General features: G+C 65.0%; 1 protein-coding gene across 5 annotated transcripts in view; it reads right to left on the bottom strand.

Moving 5' to 3' along the window:
* Positions 1 to 25,587, bottom strand: part of KIF19 (kinesin family member 19) — a 31,430-nt gene extending 5,843 nt beyond the window's left edge. The window contains exons 1-13 of one of the 5 annotated variants that reach the window (XM_075904044.1): positions 25,194 to 25,587; positions 21,142 to 21,222; positions 10,956 to 11,066; positions 10,111 to 10,198; positions 9,692 to 9,828; positions 8,101 to 8,226; positions 7,147 to 7,341; positions 4,808 to 4,954; positions 4,438 to 4,560; positions 3,631 to 3,787; positions 1,677 to 1,923; positions 1,238 to 1,436; positions 85 to 355 (exon numbers count right to left, since the gene is read on the bottom strand). In XM_075904044.1, coding sequence (XP_075760159.1) covers positions 85 to 355; positions 1,238 to 1,436; positions 1,677 to 1,923; positions 3,631 to 3,787; positions 4,438 to 4,560; positions 4,808 to 4,954; positions 7,147 to 7,341; positions 8,101 to 8,226; positions 9,692 to 9,828; positions 10,111 to 10,198; positions 10,956 to 11,066; positions 21,142 to 21,222; positions 25,194 to 25,232 — 1,921 coding nt within the window. In that variant the 5' untranslated portion in view covers positions 25,233 to 25,587. Of the gene's footprint in view, positions 1 to 84; positions 356 to 1,237; positions 1,437 to 1,676; positions 1,924 to 3,630; positions 3,788 to 4,437; positions 4,561 to 4,807; positions 4,955 to 7,146; positions 7,342 to 8,100; positions 8,227 to 9,691; positions 9,829 to 10,110; positions 10,199 to 10,955; positions 11,067 to 21,141; positions 21,223 to 21,312; positions 22,806 to 25,193 lie in introns of those variants that run through there. The other 4 variants (XM_075904040.1, XM_075904043.1, XM_075904041.1 and 1 more) reach the window with 4 other exon arrangements.
* Between the last annotated feature and the right edge of the window lie 1,265 nt (positions 25,588 to 26,852).

Below are 26,852 nucleotides of genomic sequence, written 5' to 3'. Positions count from 1 at the left end.
TGCCGGCCACTGCGCTGTGGCTGCCTCCCGCGGCACCGCCGTGGCATCGCGCCGGAGCCCCGCGGAGCCGCCCGGCGCCCCTACCGTGGATGAGCTGCCGCTGCTGCTGGATGATGCGGTGGCAGAGGCCGCGGTGCTGCTCGAAGCGCTGCACCACGTAGCTCTTGTGGCGCAGGGCGTTGTCCTTCAGCAGGGCGCTGGACTGCATCTCCGTGTTCTCCAGCTCCAGCTCGTGCACCTTGCAGAGCAGGCTCAGCACCTCCCGCTGCTCCTCCGAGCTGATGCGCCGCGGGAGGACCTCCTCCAGCCGCCGCCCCCGGCGCCGGGTCTCCCGGAACCGCTTCTCCAGCTCCGCCTGCGGGCGCAGAGCAGCCGGGGCCTCGCGTCACCGGCCCACGCAGGGTCACCGTGGAACGGACTGGGCCTCCGGCCAGGGGGACCCGGCCAGCCCTGCCCTGGGGATCCTGCCAGCCCCGCCCTGGGGACCCTGCCAGCCCTGCCCTGGGCTCCCCCTGCTCTGCTGGGGCCCCTCACTCCCGACCCGACCCACAGCCCCTGCCAGCCCTGCCCTGGGCTCCCCCTGCTCTGCTGGGGCCCCTCACTCCCGACCCGACCCACAGCCCCTGCCAGCCCTGCCCTGGGCTCCCCCTGCTCTGCCGGGGCCCCTCACTCCCGACCCGACCCACAGCCCCTGCCAGCCCTGCCCTGGGCTCCCCCTGCTCTGCCGGGGCCCCTCACTCCCGACCCGACCCACAGCCCCCGCCAGCCCCGCCCTGGGCTCCCCCTCACTCCCGACCCGACCCACAGCCCCTGCCAGCCCCGCCCTGGGCTCCCCGCACCTCTGCCAGGGCCCCTCACTCCCGACCCGACCCACAGCCCCTGCCAGCCCCGCCCTGGGCTCCCCCTCACTCCTGACCCGACCCACAGCCCCTGCCAGCCCCGCCCTGGGCTCCCCCTCACTCCCGACCCGACCCACAGCCCCTGCCAGCCCCGCCCTGGGCTCCCCCTGCTCTGCCGGGGCCCCTCACTCCCCATCTGCAGCCCCCAAAGCCCAGCCCAGAGCAGCATTGCCCAGAATCTGGCACTCACAGCAGCTGATGCCGATCAAGCTGTCGGGGGGGGGGGGGGGGGACCACACCCAGCATGGGGCCAAGACCCACTAAACTCATCTCCCTCCATCAGGCGGAGGCCCAGCCCCACAGCCCCGACCCCCGACCCCTCCTGCCCGCTCTGGAACCTTCTGCCGGTGCAGCTTCTTCTGCTCGCCCACGAGGGCCGCGATGTTCTCCCTGGCCGAGGTGACGTCCTGCGGCTCCGGCCTGTCCGGCAGCTCGTCCCCGGTGTCCGAGTCCTTCTCGCTCCCGGCCCTGCTGAGCGGCTCCTTCGGCGGCTGCTCCCTGCTCCTCTGGGCGCGGCGCCTCCTCTCCTGGTCCCAGCTGGAGCCCCCGGAGAGAGCAGGTGTCAGCTGCTGACCGAGGGCCGGCCCCGGGGACCCGGCTGTGCCCAAGGGCTGATGCATGGTGCTCCTGGCACACTGACTCCTGGCTGGGCGATATCTGGCTATACTGACCAGCCCCGCCCGCTGCTGAGCCCGGGCTCTCCCCGTAACGCCCAGGTCGGGGTGATTCCTGCAGCCCCAGTGACAACCCGCTCTCGGGGGGCAGGGCCGGGCTTACTCGGCAATGGTCAGCAGGTGCCGGGTGCTCTCCAGTTGGATCTCCATGTAGCTGTTCTCCAGCTCCATCAGCTGGCGCCGCACGTCCATCTGCTCCTGGAAGGCGCCGATCAGCTGTTCCCGCAGCCGGTCCATCTCCTGCCGGTCGCAGAGGGTGCCGTGGAGCTGCACCTCGGCTGGAACACACGAGCGGGGATCGGGCGCCAGCCGGATCGGGCACGAGCAGAGCGGCCGCCGGCCCCGGGGCGCTGCACACAGGGGGGCAGGCAGGGGTCCCACGAGGATCGTGAAAACCAGCCTCCACATGGGCAGGGCACAGACGCCCAGCCGCCCCCTGCCAGGGAGGGACCACGGCCGCCCAGCCGCCCCCTGCCAGGGAGGGACCACGGCCGCCCAGCCGCCCCCTGCCAGGGAGGGACCACGGCCGCCCAGCCGCCCCCTGCCAGTGAGGGACCACGGCCGCCCAGCCGCCCCCTGCCAGGGAGGGACCACGGCCGCCCAGCCGCCCCTGCCAGGGAGTGCTGTCGGGCTGGTGCCCCGTGGGCCGTGGCGGCTGGGTGGTCCCGGCATGGTGCCTCAGGGAGAGGGCGGGGCTGGCAGGCCGGTGCCCCGTGGGCCGTGGCGGCTGGGTGGTCCCAGCGTGGTCTGTCAGGGCAGGGGCAGTGCAGGCAGGCCGGTGCCCCGTGGGCCGTGGCGGCTGGGTGGTCCCGGCGCGGTGCCTCAGGGAGAGGGCGGGGCTGGCAGGCCGGTGTCCCGTGGGCCGTGGCGGCTGGGTGGTCCTGGCGCGGTGCCCCAGGGAGAGGGTGGGGCTGGCAGGCCGGTGCCCCGTGGGCTGTGGCGGCTGGGTGGTCCCGGCGCGGTGCCTCAGGGAGAGGGCGGGGCTGGCAGGCCGGTGCCCCGTGGGCCGTGGCGGCTGGGTGGTCCCAGCGTGGTCTGTCAGGGCGGGGGCAGTGCAGGCAGGCCGGTGTCCCGTGGGCCGTGGCGGCTGCGTGGTCCCGGCGCGGTGCCTCAGGGAGAGGGCGGGGCAGGCAGGCCGGTGTCCCGTGGGCCGTGGCGGCTGCGTGGTCCCGGCGCGGTGCCTCAGGGAGAGGGCGGGGCTGGCAGGCCGGTGCCCCGTGGGCCGTGGCGGCTGGGTGGTCCCGGCGCGGTGCCTCAGGGAGAGGGCGGGGCTGGCAGGCCGGTGCCCCGTGGGCCGTGGCGGCTGGGTGGTCCCGGCGCGGTGCCTCAGGGAGAGGGCGGGGCTGGCAGGCCGGTGCCCCGTGGGCCGTGGCGGCTGGGTGGTCCCGGCGCGGTGCCTCAGGGAGAGGGCGGGGCTGGCAGGCCGGTGCCCCGTGGGCTGTGGCGGCTGGGTGGTCCCGGCGCGGTGCCTCAGGGAGAGGGCGGGGCTGGCAGGCCGGTGCCCCGTGGGCTGTGGCGGCTGGGTGGTCCCGGCGCGGTGCCTCAGGGAGAGGGCGGGGCTGGCAGGCCGGTGCCCCGTGGGCTGTGGCGGCTGGGTGGTCCCGGAGCGGTGCCCCAGGGAGAGGGCGGGGCTGGCAGGCCGGTGCCCCGTGGGCCGTGGCGGCTGGGTGGTCCCAGCACGGTGCCCCATGGAGAGGGCGGGGCTGGCAGGCCGGTGCCCCGTGGGCCGTGGCGGCTGGGTGGTCCCGGCGCGGTGCCTCAGGGAGAGGGCGGGGCTGGCAGGCCGGTGCCCCGTGGGCCGTGGCGGCTGGGTGGTCCCGGCGCGGTGCCCCATGGAGAGGGCGGGGCTGGCAGGCCGGTGCCCCGTGGGCCGTGGCGGCTGGGTGGTCCCGGCGCGGTGCCCCATGGAGAGGGCGGGGCTGGCAGGCCGGTGCCCCGTGGGCCGTGGCGGCTGGGTGGTCCCGGCGCGGTGCCTCGGGGAGAGGGCGGGGCTGGCAGGCCGGTGCCCCGTGGGCCGTGGCGGCCGTGCCGGGGGAGGGCCGGCCCACGGGCGTTACCTTGGATGTGGCGGATGCTGCCCCGCTCGCCCCGGGCCGGGCCCAGCTGCTGCGCGTCGATCTTGCTCTTGAGGCGCTGGATCTCGCTGCGCAGGTCCGAGATGATGCTGGTGTACTGGGCGATGTGGTACGAGACGTTGAGCAGGTTCCGCTTCACCTGCAGACACGGGCGGGGGGGCGTCAGCACGGCAGGGGCGGGTGCACCCCCAAGGACTGTGTCTGGGGCGGAGGGCTCTCGCCTAGATGGCAGGAGGGGTGGGGGGCTGGCACACCGGCTGGGGAAGGCTCGGGATGCAGGGTGCCCTAGGTGGGGGAAGAGAGGGGGGTGCTGGTGCCCAGGCTGCGGAGAAGGCGGGGGGAAGGGTGCTCAGGCTGTAGTGCTGGGTGGGTCATAATATAAGAGCCACACTGGGTAGCCCAAAGGCCCATCTAGCCCAGTCTCCTGTCTCTGACAGTGGCCAGAGGGAGTGAACAGAGCAGGGAATCATCCAATGACCCCTCCCCTGTTGCCCATTCCCAGCTTCTGACAAACAGAGGCCAGGGACAACATTCCTACCCATCCAGGCTAACAGCCATTGCTGGACCTAACCTCCATGCATTTATCTAGCTCTTTTCTGAACCCTGTTCAAATCCTGGTCTTCACACCATCCTCTGGCGAGGAGTTCCACAGGTTGGCTGTGCATGGAGTGAAGAAAAACCTCCACTGGTTTGTGTTAAACCTGCTGCCTATTCATTTCCTTTGGCGCCCCCTAGTGCTTGTGCTGTGGCGGGCAGGGCCCTGGGCGCCAGGCCGGGTCCCCGCCGTACCGTGGTTTTGATGCTCTTGGCGCGGTCGGCGTAGGTCAGGGTGCTGCGCGACTCCTCGAAGGCGCTGCTGGCCGGGCTGATGTGCGCGATCATGACCGTGCGGCTGTTGCCCCCGAGGGAGTCCTGGCGACAGAGGATCGTGGGGCTGGGCGCGCGCCAGGGGGCTGAAGTGCAGCCCTACCAGGAGCTGGGCCCCAGCTTGTCTCCCCACCCCCCGCCGGGTGCTCGGGGCACACTGGCTACCGCGGACGGGGCCCAACATGGCGCCAGGCGATTCCAGCCGGGGCGCTCCAGCCCGGGGCCCGTGCCTGCCCCCAAGCCTGCCCACCGCCCGGCCCTGGCCAGGAGCAGGCGGCCGGCCCCACCGTACCTTGAGGAGGCGGGTGAGCTTGCTGTCCCGGTAGTTGACGTACTTGGGGCCTCCCTTGTCGCTCAGGGCGTTGATGCAGTTCCCCAGCGCCAGCAGCGAGCGGTTGATGTGGGCTCCCTCCTTCATCCTCTGCCCGCGGTTCTGGGTCTGGGGGGCAGGGCGAGGGCGTGAGGCAGGGGCCCGGTGCCAGCCCCGGGGGGAGGGCCCGGTGCCAGCCCCGGGGGGAGGGCACGGCTTGCAGGCTCCTAGCAGCACACGGAGGCGTCGGCTGGAACCGGACAGCGCCCGGCAGCAGGAGTCTGGGCCAGCCCAGGCCAGGGCAGGGGGCCTGGACCTGCCCTGCTGCCCAGGCAGCAGCCTCGCCAGCTCCCCTGGCAGGGCAGGGCGTGGCCAAGGGTCACCCTCCTCCGCTTGCCACGCGCTCACAACCAGGGGTGCTCGGCTGCACTGGACACGTCCGCCCCTTCCTGCTTACGTGGCCTTTTGCTTTTAAAAGGAGAAAAAATCCAAGGCAACAGCCCAGCTCTGAGCAACAACCACCAGTCCACACAAGCAACCCTACAATAACACACCAATCCACACTAGCAATCCAGTCCACACAAGCAACCCTACAATAACACACCAGTCCACACAAGCAACCCTACAATAACACACCAATCCACACTAGCAATCCAGTCCACACAAGCAACCCTACAATAACACACCAGTCCACACAAGCAACCCTACAATAACACACCAATCCACACTAGCAATCCAGTCCACACAAGCAACCCTACAATAACACACCAGTCCACACAAGCAACCCTACAATAACAAACCAGCGTGTACTGCGCTGCCCACAAATGACACTATATAATAACCAACCCGTACACACAAACAACCCCACAACAGGAGTGTGGTGAGCAAGACACGAGCAGTCATTCTTCTGCTCTACTCTGCATGGCTCAGGCCTTGGTTGGAGGACTGTGTCCAGTTCTGGGCCCCACATTTCCAGACAGATGTGGAGAAGCCGGAGAGGGTCCAGAGAAGAGCAACAAGAATGATGAAAGGGCCAGGAGACACGAGCTAGGAGGGAAGGCTGAAAGAATCGGGCTTTAGTTTGGAAACGAGAAGCCGGAGAGGGGACGTGAGAGCTGCTTTGCGGTATCTACAAGGGTGTTACAAGGAGGAGGGAGAAAACTTGTTCTCCTTGGCCCCTGAGGATCGGACAAGCAGCAAAGAGCTTAAACTGCAGTGAGGGAGGTTTAGGCTGGACATCAGAGGTGCGTTACACAGCACCCTTAGCTCGAAATAAGCTACGCAATTTGCATTCTTTGCATCACACAACCTGTGTCACTTCTTTCGACGATATTTCGAAATAGCTTATTTCGTACTTTGCCACGGTCCACACAGCGCCCAATTTTGCAATAACTGGCTATTCCGAAATGCGGAAGGGACAGCCGAGGTCATCCGACCTGGCCCCCTCCTCGGGGACACCGCTAGAGCCCCCAAACTCATGCTCTGCCCAGAACATGGAGCGGGAAAGGGGGCGTGGCCAGAAGGCTGATCCCAAGCCTGGGCACTAGGGGGTGCTGCGAGCTTGGCTAAACCCGGGCAGCACCAGCTGGCCAAGTTCATCGTTCTGCCTGGCACCGGAGCACCAGAGCGGAGCCGGGAGCGAGGACTCCGATCCCGTCTGCTCCCTGCAGCCCAGGTCGCTGAGCCGGCTGGCGGCTCGACCCGCCTCTCACAGGGACACACGAGGGGCCTATGCCCCGGGCCTGATCCAGCCCCGAGGGGCACATGCCGGGCTCCGCTGGTACCCCCCTCAGAGTCCTGACCCGCCGCCCCTGCAAGCGCCAGTCACTGCTTAGGAGGGGCCGGCTGCTGGAGCCTGCCTCTCCACCCCCACCCACTGGCCTTGCTCGTCCAGCCCTGGCTCGCCTGTGCCCAGCAACGGGCACCTGGGTCCCAGCACCCACACGGGGCATGTCCGGCCTGCGCCTGGGGGGGTGCATCGGGCATGCCCAGCTTCCAGGGCCCCTCCTCTCTCCGTTCAGGGGCCAGCCCAACCCCGCAGCCATGGGGGGCTCGGGCAGCAGGGCCCCCCAACCCTCCTTTCCGTGGGAAGCAGAGTCCATCCCCAGCCTCAGTGACCCCTGGCTGAGCTCTGCCCAGGTCCGGGCCCCCGGCCCTGCCTCACAGACGCAGCTGGGGTGCCCGGCTCGCCCACAGCGGTGCCGCCAGGCCCCAGCAACCCTGGGGCTAGAACCCGCCGTCCTGGCTGCCGGGCCCAGCCACGTCCCCGGGACCAATCCTGCTGCCCCCGCCCTCCGGCTCCCCCCACCCCCCCCTCCTACCTGAGACGCCCTCTCGGAGCCGGCCAGGTCGATCATGAAGAGCCGGCCCAGCCGCACCTCCTGCAGGACGTCCTTGAGGCGGCTCTTCTGGCGCACGGTGACCTGCAGCACGGCGTGGGAGCGCGACGACGTCTGGTTGGCGGCCGTGGGCTCCTGCATCCTCTGTTTGTTCCCCTTCAGCAGCAGCTGCATGATCTGCAGGGGGCGGAGGGGGCCAGAGGAGATGGGGGGGCTGCTCCCCTTCCCACACCAGCCAGTCGCTCTGCCACGCAGTCCCCCCCAGCTCCCCACTGCTGGGCACCGCTGCAGCACGTGCAGCCTGCACCCCTGGATTTTCACCCCCCCTCCCCGCAGCGCCAGGATGGTACAGGCCCCGCTGGAGCCTCCCTGGGGTTTGTTTCCCCACAACATGGCTGGGGGGGGGCCGTGGGGCTGGGCTGGCCATGGAGACAGCTGGCACCAGCGTTCCCTGTAAGCTGAGTGCTTGAGCGGTTGCCCAGGAGAGATTCCAATGCTGCCCAGCTGATTAGCAGAGCGCCCACAGCCACCCTCGGCCATGTGTTCCTGGGGTGGTGCACATCCGCACATGCTTTGGTGCCCAGAACAAAATTTATTCTGCACATGGATGGAAAAAGTTAGAGGGAACATTGGCTGGCACCGCGCCAGGTGAGGGGCGGGCTGTGGGGCCGGGCTGGGCATGGATGCAGCTGGCACCGCAACAGGCGAGGGGCAGGCTGTGGGGCCAGGCCAGGCCAGGGCACTCACACGACTCGGGGAGGAGGGGCTGACGTCTGGATGCCCACGGCCACCAGCGGAGCCGCGGCTGTTCCCGACCCAGCTCGGCTGGCCTGGCCCTCGGGCACAGGGCGAGTCCCCAGGCTCCTATGCTCAGGGCTGGGGGGCGGGGCAGGGCGGCAGGCCACCACGTGGCGCGGGGACCTGGCCCCGCCTCACCTCCTTGGCGTTGATGGTGGAGACTTCCGTGATCCCCGCCACCTGGATCACGCCCTTGGCGTCTTCCCGCAGCTCCAGGAAGCCCAGCGAGGGGTTGAGCAGGTCCCGGATCATCTCGTTGTAGATCTGCTCAGAGCGGGCATGGTTGGCGAGGGAGGGAGAACTGCAGCCAAGCCAGCCCTGCACTGGGCCTTGGCCATGCCGGGGGCCAGCCAGCTGCAGGGACCCAGCCCTGGGCCATGCCGGGGGCCAGCCGGCTGCAGGGACCCAGCCCTGGGCCATGCCGGGGGCCAGCCGGCTGCAGGCACCCGTCCCCCCGGGGCCTCCCCATGCCTGGCTGTGACCATGCCCCAGCTGCTGGGTTCTTGGGATCACATCCTGGCAGGGTGAGGCCCACCCGGAGCCAACGTGGGACAGTGCCAGACACAGACCCGCCCTCCCCACAAGCCAGGGCACCCCCCAGAGCTCTGGGCAGCTGCTGGGAAGGGCCAAGTTCCCCTCCGCTGGGCGTCAGGCTCCTGCCCTGACCCCGGGCAGAGTCTGGCCAGGGCCCCGTGTGTGGCTGGTGGGGGCTGGGGGTCGGTGCCCGGGCCCGCTGGGTGCTGCCGGAGGATGGGTTTGAGGCGCCAGGGCAAAGCACCCCGGGGGTGAGGCTGAGGAGCCGAGAAGGAACAGGAGCGCACTCGGGAATTGGGCACCCGCGAGCTCCCTCCGACCCCACGCCTGCTCCCCACCCTGCCCCATGGCAGCCCCGGCACGGGGCTCCTGGAGCCAGCCCGCTGCCCCTGCCCTCCGAGCGAGGCGCCGGCTGGGCCCGCCCCCGGCTGTGTGTCCTCCCGGCCCCGTTGCCTGGCTCCCAAGCGGTCTGGGGGCGGCGCCCGGCTGCGTGTGTCAATATTGTACGAGCCCGAGCAGGCAGCGGGCTGGTGGCGCGTCCCCGAGCGTTACCACGGCGATTATCTGCGCTGGGCGCAGAGCGGTCCGCTGGACCAGAGTCGGGCACCCGAGATGGGCGAGGGGGGGGGGGCTCTGCAGGAGCTGGGGGAAGCCAAGTCCCTCTGGGGCCCATAACCATCCCCGCCCACTGTCAGTACGCACATGTGCACTCGCACTTACACACGCCCCCCATGGGCACCACACACACCAGAAACACACCTGCCTCTCCCCCACACCTGTCCTCTCTCTCTTTCACGCACACACACCCACCCTCTATGGGCCCCACCCACCTGTATACACACACACACACACACACACACACACACACAAGTACTCACATCCCATTGCACACCGCACACCCTGCTACATCAACATACCATCCACAAGAATGCACCTGATACAGACACCCCCTACCTGGACACCCCTAGACCCTTTGTCCATCCTGTGCCCCTCCATTACCCGCCCCCCCAGGCCATGCCAGTTATGGGTACAGAAAGGGGTCTAAAAGGAAAGTCAGACCCTCCAGGCCGGCTCGCTGCAGGGTGCCGCAGAGGGGGTGTCAGTTACAGTCAGCCCAGTCCCCAGACAGCGCCCTGCTCCCGGCCACAGACCCCGTGTGGATCCGGCTGCCTGGCTGTGCCCGGCCCGGCCGTACCTCCAGGTAGGACATGGACACCTCGTACTCCATGGCGTCGCTGGTCTCCTCGATGGCTCGGAACAGGTCGTGGAGGGTGCGTGCGTAGATCCCGGGTTCGTGGTCGGTGCCCAGCATGGTGTATGTCTTCCCGCAGCCTGGGGGGCCATGGGGGGCAGGCAGTCAGGGCTCTGTGGGGCAGGGGGTCCCAGGGATCTGTACTGGGGGTGGAGGGAATGGGGCCTGGGCCACATGGCATCTGTGAACCCCTGCCCCATGCCTCCCCCGAAGTGCCAGGCCTGCAGACCCTGGGTCCCGCCCAGTCCCTGCCTTCCGCCCTCCCCCGGGTGCCGCCATCCTGGCCAGGGGAGCAGGTGGCGGCTGGGCCCCACGGTTCCCTGCCCCCCCATCCAGCGCTCCCAGGACCACGCAGTCCTCACCGGTGGGGCCGTAGGCGAAGACGGTGGCGTTGTACCCGGAGATGACGCCCTCGATCAGCCCCTTGGTGGTGGCGCGATAGACCGTCTCCTGCAGCCGGAGAGCACGGGAGGTCACACCCTGGGGGGGAGGCCGGGCAGAGCTCCCCACAGATGCTGGGATTCACCCCGTCACCCCCCCGACTGACACGTGTGCACCATCCAGCCTCCCCCTGGACCCCTCCCCAGCCAATTGACGATGGACCTTGTCTGGCACGTGGCCACTGCCCTAATTCTCCCGGCTTGCCCCACAAAGAGGCACATGCCCCCGCGTGCTGGCACGGACCCATGCTCACTCGGGGCACAGGGACAGAGCTCAGACCCTTCTGTGCCCCATGCCCTGATTCCTGCCACCCAAGGTGCAGGAGAATCACCGCTACTGGGGAGCAGTATAGGGCTGCTGACACACCTGGGCAGCTCTGATTCCATCCATTAGATGGCAGCTTGAGTTGCATTCTCCCTTCCCCTGGAGCCATCGAGGGGCTGAGAAAGCGGCTGAAGGGAGGGTCTCTGGGCATTGGAGGAGAGGGGATGCCCAGTGCCCCCCCCCACCGTCCCCTGCCACCCCTAGTTTTGGCTGTCAGGAGGGGGCATTCGATGGGGGCAGCTGCTCTGGAAATGGAGCTACTGAGACTGGGTCAGGGCCTGGCCTGGCCTAGCCCTGCTGTCCAGCTGCCTTTGGGTCGTGCAGGTGGGGCGGGGGCAGGGATGCTGGGCTAGCAAGCCCCCCCCACTCCCGACTGAGGGGGCCCCCAATCCGGCCCCTTCGGGGGGGGAGCCCCCAGGCTCCGCGGGGCTGAGTGCCTCACCTGAGTTGCCGTGAAGTCGAACGCCACGTCGAACACGTAGGATTTCTCGCGGGAGCGGTTGGCTCGCAGGATGTCCTCAGGGTCTTCCAGGGGGTCCATGAGCACCACCACCTGCCGGGACACCGGGGTCACGAGGCCACGGCCGGGCGCCTGCATCCGGTCCCAGGCCCCCCCCGGACGGCCGGGCAGGGATGAGCCATCTCCCGGGGCCCGGCTAGGGCAGGCGGCTGCTCCGCTCTCCGAGGGGTAAGCACGGCCGTGTGACCCAGCGCCTCCCGGGGCTCCCCAAAAGGCCGCGACACCCCGAGGCAGCACCCCTGGAAGGCGCGGGGGGCACGGACACTTGGCGCCAGCTGGCAGCTCCGTGGCCGGGGAGTGGCTCTGCCCCAGCCAGGGGGCCCGGCCGGCTTCCGTCTGGGGCGCTTTGCGTTTCATTCTGTTTACACGCAACCCAAAGCCACTTCCGAAATGAACCGGGCCTGTTGCAAGCCACCGTGGCCCCCGCGTCCCGGCCCTGGCCAGGCGGGGCACGGTGCTTGGCTGCCCCTGCTCCCCTTTTTGCTAAATGAAATTTACATTGAACCAGAAGTGAGATTAAAAAAAATCAGTTTAGTCAAAAAATGTTTCCGGGGAGGGAAGGGGTTTGGTCTGTTCTCAGCCAGCTTTACTGCAGACTTCAGGGCGGTGCCATCTGACACCCGGCTCTATCATGCCTCCCATCCTGGCATGGCTCCATCATGCCCTCTGCCTTGGGCTGTAGGTTCCTGGCTCCATCATGGCTCCCACCCCGGCATGGCTCCATCATGCCCTCTACCCTAGCACAGCTCCGTCATGCCCTCTGCCCTGGGTTGTGGGTTCCTGTCTCCATCATGGCTCCCTGGCTCCATCATGGCTGTCACCCTGGCACAAATCCATCATGCCTCCCACCCTATCATGGCTCCATCATGCCCTCTGCCGTGGGCTGTGGGTTCCTGGCTCCCACCCTGGCATGGCTCTATCATGCCCCCTGCCAGGCACAACTCCCAGCTCCATCATGCCCCCCACCTTGGAACAGCTCCTGGATCTGTCCTGCCCCAGCTCTGGCATGACTACTGCCCTTCCCTGTCTCAGTCTCCTTGTTTGCCTTCATCTTCCCCCGGGGCCCAAGGTTTGGGGCTGATCTGACTCAGCGCTGGGCGAGATGCTGGCCCCTGGGGGCTCAGCTGGCAATTAGCGCTAACCTGGAGCTGGGTGGCGCTCCGGGCAGCGAGATGGCTGCAGCCTTGTACCAGGCAGACTGCCTAGCAGGGAGCGAGCTCTGACACCCCCCCGCCCCCTGGAGAAATGGAGAAGGTGGCTCAGAGGGAGCCGCAGAGGCAAACGCAGGCCCCAGGGAACATGAGCCAGCGACCTCCCGGCCGGCCCGTCGGCGAGCAGGGCCAGCGCGCCGGGGAGGGGCCCGCGGCGAACAGCCCGGCTGCTCTCTCCGGGGAGAGTCGCTTTGCCGGAGTGGCCTTTATTTAAAGACCAGCTGGGTCTCAGGTGTCGGCTGGGGAGAGGCGCCCAGCTGGGTGGTGAAAGGGAGCCAGCCCTCCGATTTCCAGATGGCCACGGGCGCGCCAGGGTGGGGCTTGCCAGGGGCTGCCGAAGAGGGATGGGAAGAGCTCACTGGTTACCCGGTTACCCCGAAAGCACGAGGGTTACCGGGGCGGTAACTAGGTAACCGGGTAAGCCAATGGGCTCTGGCCACGCTGCAGCAGCCCTGGGAGGGCAGGTAGGACCCCGGCCATGGTCCAGCGGCCGTACTAGGCCTGCCCACACCCCGGGAGACGCCCGCCCCGGCTGCCCCGCACCGGCACATCAACGGTGAACCGGTTTGAATGACAGGTACACCCCCAGCCCCGGCCCCGGCAGGGTGTGAGGTCAGGCCGGAGGGGCACCAGCGAGGGGTGTGAGCGGGCAGGGCCAGGGGCACCGTGCTGGGCTCGCTGGCACAGCCCGCATCACACCACGCAGACGCCAGCCGGGCCCAGGTGGCTGTGCCGGCAGGCCCCGTGCGTTCCCCAGTGCTCCGCACCCAGCTCCTGCCCGGGAACATTTATCTTCCTTTGTCTGCTGCTCCCGGCTTCGGCTCCGGGCGCAGCCCAGGGCTGGGGTGGGGAGGACAGGCCCGTACTCGCTGTGGGGCCGTTCACCAAGCACCTGCCTGCTTGCCGGAGGAGAGAAGCTGGGCTTCCGCCAGGCTGGGAGGGGGGAGGCTGGCTCCGGGGACGAGGGGCTTGGAGGACTGAGACCGTGTGCACTGTGGGAACGCCACGAGGCAGGCCTCTTACAGCACCAGAAATTGGAGGAAATGCAGTGGGATGGGGGATCCTCCTCTGGATAGGGGGATCCCCTGGCGTAGCTCCCTGCTGTCGCTCAGGGTCCCTCCACTTGCATGGGCAGGGCTGGCGGCAGCTGGGAGAGGCTGGAGGCCCAGGGGCAGGCGAGCTGCGGGGGTCCCGCCGCAGGTCCCAAAATGCAGCCCACCCCCAGCGCTGTGCTTGGCCCACCGAGCTGAGGGGAGTGGGGCTGGGGAGCTCGTTGGCACATCATCAGCAGGACCCCGAATTGTGGGGCAGCTCAGGCCAGGCAGCCCAGCCAGAGGGGCGTGGGGGGCACCAGGACGAGCTGCAGCCAGCGGCAGTGCCCGCGAGCCCAGCCCCCGGCCCTGTGAGCGGCCGTCTGGCATCGGGTTCCTCTTTGAGCCGGTGGGAAGGAGGCTCAGGTTGGGTTTCAGAGCCAGGAGGGAACAAGACCGGCCTCAGCGCCTCCTGGCCAGGACTCAGCGTAACACGATCAGCTGCCACCCACCCAGCCGAGCGAGGTGCCTGCGCTGCAGGGAAGGGGCCCGGCCGACGGGCCAGCAGCCTGGCAGCTCACGCCCTCGCCATTCCAGTCTTGGTGCAGGATATCTCAGATCACACCCCCAGCTCAGCCGTGCTGCACAGAGGACGGGGACGGCTCTAGGACCCTGGCGGCTGCTCTGTCCATGCCTCAAGCTGGCACTGGCGTCCTCACCAGCACCCTGGCATGTGCCACTGAAATACACACTCCCTAGCTCTTACCTAGCACTGGCTACCTTACAAAGGAGACCAATATTACATTTTACAGATAGAAACTGAGGCACAGAGAGAGGCAAGGACGGGCCCCAGGTCACCTGGCAGGCAGGTACTCAAAGCAGGACTAGAACTCCCAGTCTCCTAAGTCTCAGCTCAACATTCTAGCCACTCGAGCCTCCCTCAGCTTTCCAAATAATCCTGCAGCAGCAAGTTCCACAGATTAACATCCTTCTGCATACAAAGTGAACCCTGACATACAACCCATTGGGTGAACCCCCGGCTCTAAGCAGCCATGGCTCATTTGTACAAAGGGCTCGCTGTATCCACATGGAGACTGTTGCCAAGGCAACCACGCGATGGCAGCAGAAGATACGGGGTTCAGGTGAGTCCGTTGCCCTCAGGCCCATCTAGCCCATGAATTCGGGAGGTGAGGGGGGCAGTACATACAGTGTGTGTGGGGGGAAGGACCAGTGCAGCTCAGGATGAAATGCTTTGGGCCAAATTTCTCCCGGGGTGCACTTGCAGGCCAGCCGAGGGACAGCGGCCCAGCAGAACTGGCGGCTCTCCTGAATTGGGGCATTGTTCCCAGGGCCAGGCCCGGCCCTTAACGAGCGCTTTGTGCGCGGTGCCAGGAGACTTCAACTGCCCCGATCCGGCCCTTTGATCGCATCCTCGCGAGGCACAAAAGCGGCTCTGTGCCGGGCAGCACCACCAAGGTGCCCTCCATGGGGGGGGGACACACGGCTGCTCCCTCATAACGTGGGCAGCGGCCCAGCAGGGGGCACTCTCGCTGCCCTTGCTGGAGTGTTGGGGGGGGGGGGGGGCGCTGCTCACCCCCTGCCCCACTCAACTCCCAGCCGGTAGCTGCCCCTTCCCCGTCCTGCCTCAGCCCCTTCCCCCCAGTGAGGATATGGGGGGGGGGGGTACAGCCAGCGCATCCAACACCTCCCCTGCCTCGCCCCGGCTCCCATTTCAATGCAGATTTTGACCTTTCCCGAGTGCCTGGCTCACAGGCTGGTATCTGTGTGTAACACTACCCGGGGGGGGGGGGGGGGGGGGGGGCGAGCGGGCAGCGTCCCTCCACCCCCACCTGCCCTACTTCTAGCCTCATCAGCATCTCCTAGGTGAGGGAGAGGCCCCCCCAGGCTGCAGGCACCCCCCAGGCCCGAGACAATTAAAGGGGTGCCAGCCCACAAGACAAGGATAACATTCCCCGGTATTCCCTCTGGCTCAAGTCTTCTAGGGGTCCCATAGCATCCTGCTCTGCTTTGGAACCATAGGGTCTCCCGTAAGGGCAGGGTTACGAACGCTGGTTTGTTATGGTAGAGTAAGGGCAGGGCTACCAGGGCATGGTTTGTTATTGTAGGGTCTCCCGTAAGGGCAGGGTTACGAACGCTGGTTTGTTATGGTAGAGTAAGGGCAGGGCTACCAGGGCATGGTTTGTTATTGTAGGGTCTCCCGTAAGGGCAGGGTTACGAACGCTGGTTTGTTATGGTAGAGTAAGGGCAGAGCTCCCAGGGCATGGTTTGTTATTGTAGGGTCTCCCGTAAGGACAGGGGAACGAACGCTGGTTTGTTATGGTAGAGTAAGGGCAGAGCTCCCAGGGCATGGTTTGTTATTGTAGGGTCTCCCATAAGGACAGGGGAACGAACGCTGGTTTGTTATGGTAGAGTAAGGGCAGAGCTCCCAGGGCATGGTTTGTTATTGTAGGGTCTCCCGTAAGGGCAGGGTTACGAACGCTGGTTTGTTATGGTAGAGTAAGGGCAGGGCTACCAGGGCATGGTTTGTTATTGTAGGGTCTCCCATAAGGACAGGGGAACGAACGCTGGTTTGTTATGGTAGAGTAAGGGCAGAGCTCCCAGGGCATGGTTTGTTATTGTAGGGTCTCCCGTAAGGACAGGGGAACGAACGCTGGTTTGTTATGGTAGAGTAAGGGCAGAGCTCCCAGGGCATGGTTTGTTATTGTAGGGTCTCCCGTAAGGACAGGGGAACGAACGCTGGTTTGTTATGGTAGAGTAAGGGCAGGGCACCAAGGGCATGGTTTGTTATTGTAGGGTCTCCCGTAAGGACAGGGGAACGAATGCTGGTTTGTTATGGTAGAGTAAGGGCAGGGCACCAAGGGCATGGTTTGTTATTGTAGGGTCTCCCGTAAGGACAGGGGAACGAACGCTGGTTTGTTATGGTAGAGTAAGGGCAGAGCTCCCAGGGCATGGTTTGTTATTGTAGGGTCTCCCGTAAGGACAGGGGAACGAACGCTGGTTTGTTATGGTAGAGTAAGGGCAGGGCTCCCAGGGCATGGTTTGTCACTGTAGGGTCTCCCAGGGCTGCTGGCGCTGGTTTTTGTTAGATAAAATCCATGTTTGAATGATAAATATGAAGCTCAAAAAGCAACCCTGCTCCCCCACCCCTTGAGCACAGGGCTGGGACAGGGCCCCGCTTGCCAGCTCCCAGACAGGAGGGACCCAAGATGAGCAAGGCCAGAGCTGGGCAGGGCAGAGTCCTGTCACCATGGGAATGGGGAGGGAGGGGGCAGGACCAGAGAGGCCACAAGGAAGCCCCCATAGGCCCCGTGCCCAAGTGCTGGGATCCGGAGAGACCCTGCCCAGCCCCCCAGGCCCTGGCGTCCCTGCCCCCACCCTGACGTGGCAGCGCTGTCGTCTGCAGACGTTATCGGCGCCGGCGTCCCCCATCCTCGCCGGCCCCATTGTTGCCACGGTGACTAGGTGCACCGATGAACCATGCCAGTGCACGTCTGCGAAAGCATTGTCCATTGGCCGGAGCAGGGCCCGGCCGGCCGCCGGGGGAGGGTGCCCGTCCTAGCCAGACAACCCGGGGAAGCCGCTTGCGTCTGACCTGCCAGCGCCACACGCGCGCTCAGCCCTGGCCAGCCCCCCCGCCCGCCGTGGGCACAGGCCTGGGGGGCGGGGGGCTGCTTCCCGTGGCCGCTTTACCCGGGGCTCCCTTTGGATCTGGCACCCCAGAGAAGCAGGGGCCGGCTCTTCTTGGAAACCCATGCGGAGCCCTTTATCCTCCCGAACGAGACTGGTCTCGCATCTCGGCCCCCGACCCGCCTTAGCGCCCTCCTAGCCAGGCCTGGGCCCCCCCTTTAGCTCTGGGTTCCCCCCGTTAACACAGCCGCTGCTACGCCAGGCCTGGCCCCCCCTTTAGCTCTGGGTTCCCCCCGTTAACACAGCCGCTGCTACGCCAGGCCTGGGCCCCCCTTTAGCTCTGGGTTCCCCCCGTTAACACAGCCGCTGCTACGCCAGGCCTGGCCCCCCCTTTAGCTCTGGGTTCCCCCCGTTAACACAGCCGCTGCTACGCCAGGCCTGGGCCCCCCCTTTAGCTCTGGGTTTCACCAAATGAAATTAATGGGTAGCAGGTTTAAAACTAATAAAAGGAAGTTCTTCTTCACACAGCGTGTTGTCAACCTGTGGAACTCCTTGCCAGAGGAGGCTGTGAAGGCTAGGACTATAATAGAGTTTAAAGAGAAGTTAGATAATTTCATGGAGGTTAGGTCCATAAAAGGCTATTAGCCAGGGGATAAAATGGTGTCCTTGGCCTCTGTTTGTCAGAGGCTGGAGAGGGATGGCAGGAGACAAATCGCTTGATCATTGTCTTCGGTCCACCCTCTCTGGGGCACCTGGTGCTGGCCACTGTCGGCAGACAGGACACTGGGCTAGATGGACCTTTGGTCTGACCCAGTACGGCCGTTCTTATGTTCTTATGGGTTCCCCCCGTTAACACAGCCGCTGCTACGCCAGGCCTGGCCCCCCCTTTAGCTCTGGGTTCCCCCCGTTAACACAGCCGCTGCTACGCCAGGCCTGGCCCCCCCTTTAGCTCTGGGTTCCCCCCGTTAACACAGCGGCCCCCCACGTGGCTTGGCCAAGGCAGCATGTCCCGCTCTGGAGCTGCCTAGGGCAGTGCCCACTCCTGTCCTGCCTGGTGCCCGCGTGTGGAGGAACAGGCCGGAGACTGTCTACATGAGAGAGCTTGTGCCATACGGAGCCACCCTGCCCTGCCTGGGCGCTGGGGGAGGAGAGGCCTTGGGGGCATTCCTGCCTCCCGGTGCCATGAAGAAGGGAGGGAAGGGGGGGGGCACCTGAATCCTAGAGAGGAAGGTGGGCAGGAGAGAGGGAACACGCTCCCCCCAGCACAGCCCCGAGCCACCTGCCCCGTGTCCAGGTCTCAGCTGACACCCGGGGCAGGCCGAGGGTGGCAGCTGCCAGAGCCTCGTGATCACAGCAGGGCACCAGGAAGTTGCCCGCGCTTGTGAAAACGTGCCCAGGGTGTAACCCACACGATGACGCCCGCAGGGAGTCGCTTCGAGAGGAGGCGACCCTGCACCCCAGCGGGGCATTGCCTCTCAGACCGGCCGACCTCTCGCCGAACTGCGTTACAGCCCTTCCCCCGGTCTCCACGAGAGCTGCCAGGCCCTGCAAGTGCTGGGCACGCAGACGCAGACCACCGAGCCGGAGGGGGGATGCCACCGGACCTGCTCCATCGCAAGCAAAAACGCTTGGGAGCTCAGGTCTATTGGCTGGAATTTCATTTGGCAGCAGGCGTGTGGGTAGGGGCGGGAGGCCCCTGAAATCTCGCCCTGCAAGAGTTGTGGAACAGGGCGTCCCGCAGTTGAAATGCAACGCGCGTGACAAAGGGGAAGGCAACAGGGTTTTGTCTTTTTAAAGCCAAAAGCAAAACCAAACGCTGCTACCAAGTTGGCAGGGGGGAGAAAAAATAATCTCCGTGGCCTCTGAGAATAGGCCAAGCAGCAGTGGGGTTAAATTGCAGCAAGGGAGGCGTAGCTCGGACATTAGGAAAAACTTCCCAACTGCCAGGGGGGGTTAAACACTGGAATAAGTTGCCCAGGGAGGTTGTGGAATCTCCATCGCTGGAGATATTTAAAAGCAGGTTGGACAGACGCCTGTCAGGGATGATCTAGATCAGGGCGACTCGACTTTGGAAGCCCCGGGGGCCACAAGGATACAGCCCACGCCACGGGCCACAACTTAATGTACATGCAAATATATGCAAACAGCTTCTTTCCCAGGGACGGGCATGAATACAAAGATGAAGGCGAGACGGCACAACACGCAGGCCCCGTTTAAGTCCGTTCTGCTGAGATTAATAACATGCCATAGTGCCCCAATCTCCACCCACATGGCGGCACGCTGAACGAGCGACGACCGTCCGTCTCAACAGAAGACCGTCATATTGACTCCTGTTTTGTTCTGGCTTCACGACAGCCCAGGAATGGAACTATTAAACCACGTATCAGCCCAAACCGCCCCGCGGGCCGCAAGCGAACAGGCTGCGGGCTGAGCAGCCCAGCTCGAGATGGGGCCGGGCCCTGCCGTGAGAGGAGGGGGCTGGAGTTGATGACCTCGCGAGGTCCCTTCCCATCCTAGACTTGTAGGGTTCTATCCTTTGAAACGACTGGGCGTGACCATCACCCCAGAAGATGTTCCCGACGTTCGGAACGGGGCGGGGCGAAGCGGGGTCGCTCTGCTGCAGGATGAAGGCGGAAGTCAAAACTTCCCGACCCTTTGTGACTCAGACTTCCCTTGTCCCCTGCTGGCTCTGACCGACACCCCCTCCCACCCGTGAACTCCTGGCCCGTCTCGAAGGGGCTACCCTGCTTTGCCCAGCCGCCCTAGGGACCACACCGGAGCACGAGTGCAAACTCCTAGCTCAGCCAGCTATCATCTGACTGGCGAGTCCCCTGGCGCCGCGCTCGGCCCAGGTAAACACAGATGGCAGAGGCGCACCCGGCCGCCTGCTCTTCCCGTAATTGCTTGAGGGGAGTAAAAATATCCTGCTAATAAACACAGCTGAATTTCCTCCTGACGGGCGGCCGCCCTGGGGCTGGCGAGTGGTAACCGGGCCCAGAGCTCCGGAGTGGCGAACAGAGCCGGGTCGATAACGCGGCCGGGAGAGGGGGGCCAGGGTCAGGCAGCGCCCGGGGACACGGGAACGGTTGTGAGGCTCAGACCCTCTGCCACGGGCCTTTGTTCTCATTCTGAACAGCTGCTTCAACCTGCCATTTACACGCCCGCGTGGGTAGGCCTGAGGGGCAGCCTGGTGTTTATGGCGAACCCTACAGCAACAAACCAGAGAACACCTGGTGTCCCGGGGGCTGCCCAGGGCTATTGGCTCAGGACACGGGGAACACTAGGCCACAGTTAACCCGCTCGTACCCACTGACGCGAGGTTCTGGTTCTGGTTCTGGTTCTCCTCCTCCTAGGGGTTTACACAAGGGCAGGAGGCTGCTCCGAATTGCGGCCGGTCAGGGCGAGCGACGGGCTGCTCGTTAGCATGTAACTGGCTCGGCCAGGTTCGGGAGACGACTCCTCGCCGAACCGAGCCTGGAACATTCCCCGGTACCGCTTGCAGCCTTTTTCCCCCGGGTGTGACCCCCAGCCTGAACCTGAGGTCACGGACCCACCCTGTGGGGCATGGCACGGACACGCCCGGCCCTGAAGCCGGGAGGAGGGGCCCAGGTGTGCCCTGAAAAATGCTTATTCTTGGGCAGCTGGTGGGCTTGGATTTGGAAGGAACGCCAGACTAGCCCCCAATGAAAGCCCGTGGCCCCTTTGGGGGCCACGGCAGGCGGGCTGGGCAGCTCAGCCGGATCCACACCCAGCTGCTCTCCTTGTGGGCCACGGGGTACACTTCTGCCTGGACTCCCCCAGCCCCTTGGGAAGCAGGCGACTCCACGCGAGACGAGCACCAAAGGGCAGCCGTCGGCTGGAGGGTTTGGAGACGCAGCCGAGTGTTTTCCCTCCTTAACGTGGGAAAGGGCAGCGTGTGCTTCCTCCGGGCACCGCTCTGCCAAGGCTTCCCGATCGTAGCGTGCAGGCCCCTCCGGGCTAGCCCAGCCCTGTGCTCTCTGCACGCAGCTCTGTCAGAGCCCCATAACCCTGCGCCGCCGCCCCCCTGCCCCGCCGGACCCCCTGGCACGTTCCTTTCTCTTTCCTCCGGCCACCGGGCGCACCCCCAAAATCAGTCACTGCTCTGACATGAGGCTGGGGCAGAGGGTGGATTTCCCTGGCACACGGGGCCCAGCCAGCCCCCCGCTCGCCCGCCTGCCCCGAACCCTCCGGCCGTACCTGGTCATCCACCTTATGAGCAATGAGAGTCGCTCCTTCCTCCAGCTCCGCCATGCTGATCGGCCGGATGCGAAGGGCCACCTGGAAGAGAGCGAAGAGGGTGAGCGACGCGGGCGGCGGGAACGGAGCCGAGCCGGCGGAGCGACGGCAGACGGGAAGGGAACTCGGCACCTGCATGTGAGCCATGGTGCCCGCCAGGCACAGGGAGTCTCCGAAAGTTCCTGGCCCTTGGGAAGGTGGCGGAGGGCGAGGGCTGCCCACCTGGTGCAGCGACTTTGCTGCCGACGGCCATTCCCCACCCCAGCCTCGCCGGAGGCATCGCCTCTCCAGCGAGGCAGCCCTGACACGCCCTCCCCGATGGACACGCACGCACCAATTGCGGCTTTTTCCTGGAAGAAAGAAAACACCGCTGGGAGCAGCTCGGGCTGCACACGCCAGCCCTGTCGCAGAGTTTAAAGGGACAGCTCCAGCCAGTCTGCCCGCAAACGGGCTTGCCCATGCCTCTATCCCTGAGCGCTTCACCTCCCGGCCAGCTGCCGGAGGGTCTGGGCTGCAGAAAGCTTCTCAAACCCAGCAATTAGTGAAGCCCCCACCCGCGGTTTGGACCCCCCAGTGCACGTGGGGTGTGCAGAAAGGTTTGGGCTGTGACCGCAAGGGTGCTGATGGCTTGTGATTCCCGGTGCAGCCAAGCAATCCAGCCGTGCCCCCCACAACTCCCCAGACATCGGTGCCTTCCTGTGCCTCACTCATCAGGGATGGGAAGGACTAGTCGACTATCGGATAAGCAAATGCCTATCGGTGAGTCGACAGGGTAGTCGACGTGCCGCCTCCCCCCAACCTGCTGCCTCTATCAGGGTACTTCAACGCGGCAGTGCCAGGTGGAGCTTGGGGCCAGACCCTGGGCTCCATGTGGTGCTGCCGCTTTGAAATGCCGCATGCAGCCTGGAGCCAGCTGGGGTGTGCCCAGGCTGCACATGGTGTTTCAAAGTGGCAGTGTCGTGTGGAGCCCAGGATCCGCTGGGGACTCCCTGCGGCGTTTCAAAGAGGCAGTGCAGCATGGAGCTCAGGATCAGTCCCCAGCTCACCCCGGGCTCCCCGCGGAGCTTTTGTCTTTAAAGTGTAGCAATGGCTACACGTCAAAGACAGAGGTGCCCTATCGACTGTTCGATTAGTCAATTACTTGCAATTTAACATCCCTAGGGCGTATTTCACAGCTGAGCGGGGTGCTGGGCATGGCTGGGAGGATGCTTTTGAGGAGAAATTAAAGAGACTGGGACTTTTCAGCATGGAAAAGAGGAGATGAAGGGGGGATAGGATCGAGGTCTATAAAATCATGAGTGGTGTGGAGAAAGTGGGAATAAGTAAATAACTTTTCCTTATTCATAATATAAGAACTAGAGGACACCAAATGAAATGAATGGACCGCAGGTTTAAAACAAATAAAAGGAAGTTCTTCTTCACACAGCGCATAGTTAATCTGTGGAACTCCTTGCCTGAGGAGGCTGCGAAGGCTAGGACTATAACAGGGTTTAAAAGAAAAATGATCACGGGACGCCACCGCTGGGTGTCCACTCGCTGAGGAAATAGCCTCTCATGCGCATCTACGATAACGCAAATTACGATTCATCTGTCCTGAGACATCGTTCCTGTCCCACCGCCGCCATCTTGGCTCCCTCCCCCGCGCGCCATTTAGACGCACATCTTCCCCCACGTCCTTCCCACGCTGCCAGGACCGACGCATCCGAACCAAATTCACAATCCTCAGCCCCCCTGGTTAAAGACCTCGCTGGAACCAACTCGTAGGCCAGGAACCCAGCCCGCAGGCAGCCTGGCTCATGCATCCCTTCCCGTAGCACTCGGCCTCCAGCTTATCTTTAATTCTCCCACAGGAACAACTACAATCACAGAATCCTGGAGCACGAGAACGGGAAGGGACCTCGCGGGGTCATCGAGTCCAGCCCCCTGCCCTCATGGCAGGACCAAGCACCAACTAGCCCATCCCTGACAGGTGTCTGTCCAACCTGCTCGTCAATATCTCCAGGGATGGAGATTCCACAACCTCCCTGGGCAATTTATTCCAGTGTTTCACCACCCTGGCAGTTAGAAAGTTTTTTCTAATGTCCAACCGAAACCTCCCTCACTGCAATGTAAGCCCATCGCTTCTTGGCCTATCCTCAGAGGCCAAGGAGCACAATTTCCTCCCCCCCACCCTGACACCCTTTTAGATTCCTGAAAACCACTTGCAGGACCCCTCTCGGTCTTCTCCTTTCCAAACTAAACAAGCCCAGTTCTTTCAGCCTCCCCTCATCGCTCAATGCCCCAGATGGACCCGCTGTTTTGTGGAAACAGACTCACACAGCGACCCCCTGAGACGTCCCGTTTCCCAGTCTCCTCCGCACTGTGGCTGAGTTAGTCTCCGATCCTCACCTGCACCCTGTAGGCACCGTGCTGTAAAACCCGGCAGAACCCAACCCTCGGCGGAAGCCTGGTGAGTAGCCAGAGCTGAAACCAAGGTCTTTGGACTCATGCGGAGCAAACACTGCAGCCCCAGAGACATGTCACTTAACATTTCTTTTGGGCACTGGCCTGTTGCACCCACCCTTGGCACGCCTGCCAGCTCTTGAACGAGCTCCCTGCCGGCTTTTGCCGTGGCTCAGCCCGCTCTTGCTGGAGCGGCAGCCTGCGGTGTCCCCGCTGCCTCTCACCTCTGAGCGTTACCCGCATCCGCCTTCCCAGCCAAGGCCGAGCTGAGCTGGGCACTTACAAACTGTCCAGCATTAATGAGCAGGAGGCGGGGGCCACCTCGCTGGCCAGCGTCTCTTGCGTGAGCGGCTAGCGAATCGGTCCAGCCACTATCGCCCATGGGCACGGGGGGGACTAGCGTGTGGGGCATCACCCGGGCCCTGTGGGGTGGCCACAGCATGACCCCCCCATGCACAGGGACCCAAGGGTCGCTGACCCTGACCCCTCCCGCTCACTCAGCTGAGTCTGTGCCCCCGGGGGCCTGCCTCTCCCCACAGAAGGACTGGGGGCACCATGTCAGCCAAGCTGAGCAGCACAGAGAGGAGGCACTTTGGGAGAATACACTCTGCGGTGTGCCCGGGTACATGCCGCACACCCACCCTCCGCACGCTCACGCTCGCACACCCGGGGGCACTGCTCAGCCTCCGATCCCATAAAAGAAAGTGAGGACACGCTGTGTTGTCCAGGATCGGGCCCTGCCTGGCCTGCTGCTGTTCTATGCCCTGCAGAATCTTTCTCCGCCTGCAGGAAATCTGGGGGTTTTGCAGGCGACAGTCGGACTGCTCTCCTGCAAGCGGCTCCTTTAAAAGTACTGGCCTCCTCTGGGCTGTGTGTGAGAGATGTAGCTGCAAGTCCTGAGAGCAAACTGCAGGAGGAAAAAGGCTGCAAAATCCACCCCGAGGAGGCTTTGGCAGGGACTTTGATGCACACACTAATACAGTGGTCCCCAACCGTTTGGAGCTGCTGGGTGCCTGGGGGAGGGGCCACTCATGCGCCCAGGGGTGGAACCACCCATACACCACATGCCCGGTGCCGGCGCCACCCATGCACCACACTCCTGGGGCTGGCGCCGCTCCTGTGCCGCGCGCGCCCAGGGGTGGGGCTGCCCATATGCCACGCGCCCGGGGCTGGCACCCCTCCCCCTCGCCCCAGGTAGTCGCTGCGTGCCACACCAGTCAAGCCACGACGTGTACAGTTTGCAGAGAATTTGCCCAGCTGCTTGCACCAAGCGTGGGGCCAGAGCCCGGCTGCAGCCCCGTCCCTCTGCCCACATGCAGCTCCCGACACGGCCAGGGACGTGAGCCAACGGATCCGGGGCATGTCCGGGCTGAGCAGGGAGCAAGGGCCGCGACGCGACGGGCACCCACCTCCCCGACCCCCGTCTCCCGGGCCGACGTCCCAACTCCGGCGTCTGCCCCCATTCACACCGGGCACCGGCATCATGAACCCGCTAGGCAGGGAGGCAGGCGCCACTGGGCACTTGGCAGCGAGTCCCTGCCAGTCCCCCCTCGCCCCAAAGAAGAACTTACAGTCAGTTGCTGGTCTCTGGGCTCCCTCGCCTCCTTCATGGTCCCGGCAGGTGCACAGAGGGGCTAGCGGGGAGGGCCAGCAGCGGCCCCAGGCATGGCTCTCAGGAGCTCCCCCTCCTCCGCCCTGGCACTGGCATCAGCTGTTTCCTAAACAACGGGCTAATCCTCCCAGGGAGGGAGGCTCCAGCCGGGGGTGCCCCGTCTCATCCAGGGGCTCAGAGCCTGTTGTCCTCTCTGCCCCCCTGGAGGCTGCAGAGCCACAAAGGGGCGGGGGGCAGAGAGGCCCCGGCTGCCTCTCGCCAGCTGACTGGGCAGTGCCGCCTGCAGGATCTCGCCGGGTCCCCTGGAGATCGTTCAACTGTACACAACAACCGCAGCACACGCGCTGTCGACACAGGAGCGCACACGCAGCTGGGCTGGGCTTTGCTGGGCTCAGTCGCCCTCTGGTGGCACAGTGTGTGTGTGTGTGTGTGTGTGTGTGTCTGCCAGTCACAGGGGAGCTGGGTGTGTGACCTGCCTTCTGGTGGCACATGGTGTGTGTGTGTGTGTGTGCATGTCTGCCAGTCACAGGGGAGCTGGGTGTGTGACCTGCCTTCTGGTGGCACATGGTGTGTGTGTGTGTGTGTGTGTGTGTGTCTGCCAGTCACAGGGGAGCTGGGTGTGTGACCTGCCTTCTGGTGGCACATGGTGTGTGTGTGTCTGCCAGCCACAGGGGAGCTGGTTGTGTGACCTGACCTTTGGTGGCACATAGTGTGTGTGTGTGTCTGCCAGCCACAGGGGAGCTGGGTGTGTGACCTGCCTTCTGGTGGCACAGTGTGTGTGTGTGTGTGTGTGTGTGTGTGTCTGCCAGCCACAGGAGAGCTGGGTGTGTGACCTGCCCTCTGGTAGCACAGTGTGTGGTTGGTGTGTGTGTGTGTGTGTCAGTCGTAGGGGAGCCGGGTGCGTGACCTGTGTCTATCCAGCAAGCGGGCATGGTTGGCGCTGGGCACCCCGCGTGGCTCTGTGGAAGCGCCTGGGCGTGGTGCCGCCGTTCTCCCCGCACAGCGCTGGGGGCAGCCCGCAGGGGACGTGCGCACAGGTCCTGTCCATGCTGCACCGGGAGGTTGAGGGGCGCGACGCTGCCAAACCGGCAGCATCTGGGGCAGGCGCTGCTTGGCCCCCAGAGATCCGTGCCGGGTCGCACCCACGGGGTTCAGGCGCATCTCCCCTCTGCCCACCTAAGCCACGCCCCCTCTGCACGGCTCTCGATGCCCGCGCCGGGGAAGGGTGCCGCGTACGTACCCCATGCGCCATGATAAGATCGCCGCAGTGCAGATGCCCTTTAAAGAGACCCACCTGTGCTTTGGCGCACTTACCTGGGCTTGCCCAGCCAGCGGGAGCTCTCCGCTCCCAGCCCGGAGAAGGTTTGTGCGTGGAGACTGGCGGGGGCAGAGAGGGGGTTGGGCTGAAAAACGGTGTAACAGTCTGGCAGCAGCTTACAGTGTGGACACAATTTAGGGGCTAGTAAAAGGAGTAAGAATCTGGAGCAAGTTTACAGCATAGCCCGTCCTGCCGGGAGAGCAGGGGCCAGCACGGGTGGGGAGAGGGGACAGCGTGTGTGTCTCTCGCTCTCGCAGGGCTCCGAAGCTTCATTCCCAGTTCTCAGCCCAGCACCCTGCC

Source organism: Pelodiscus sinensis, chromosome 20 (genome assembly GCF_049634645.1).
Source record: "Pelodiscus sinensis isolate JC-2024 chromosome 20, ASM4963464v1, whole genome shotgun sequence".
Lineage (NCBI taxonomy): Eukaryota > Metazoa > Chordata > Testudines > Trionychidae > Pelodiscus > Pelodiscus sinensis.
Note: the sequence above shows the minus strand (reverse complement) of the source record. Positions and strands in the feature narration are given on the sequence as shown.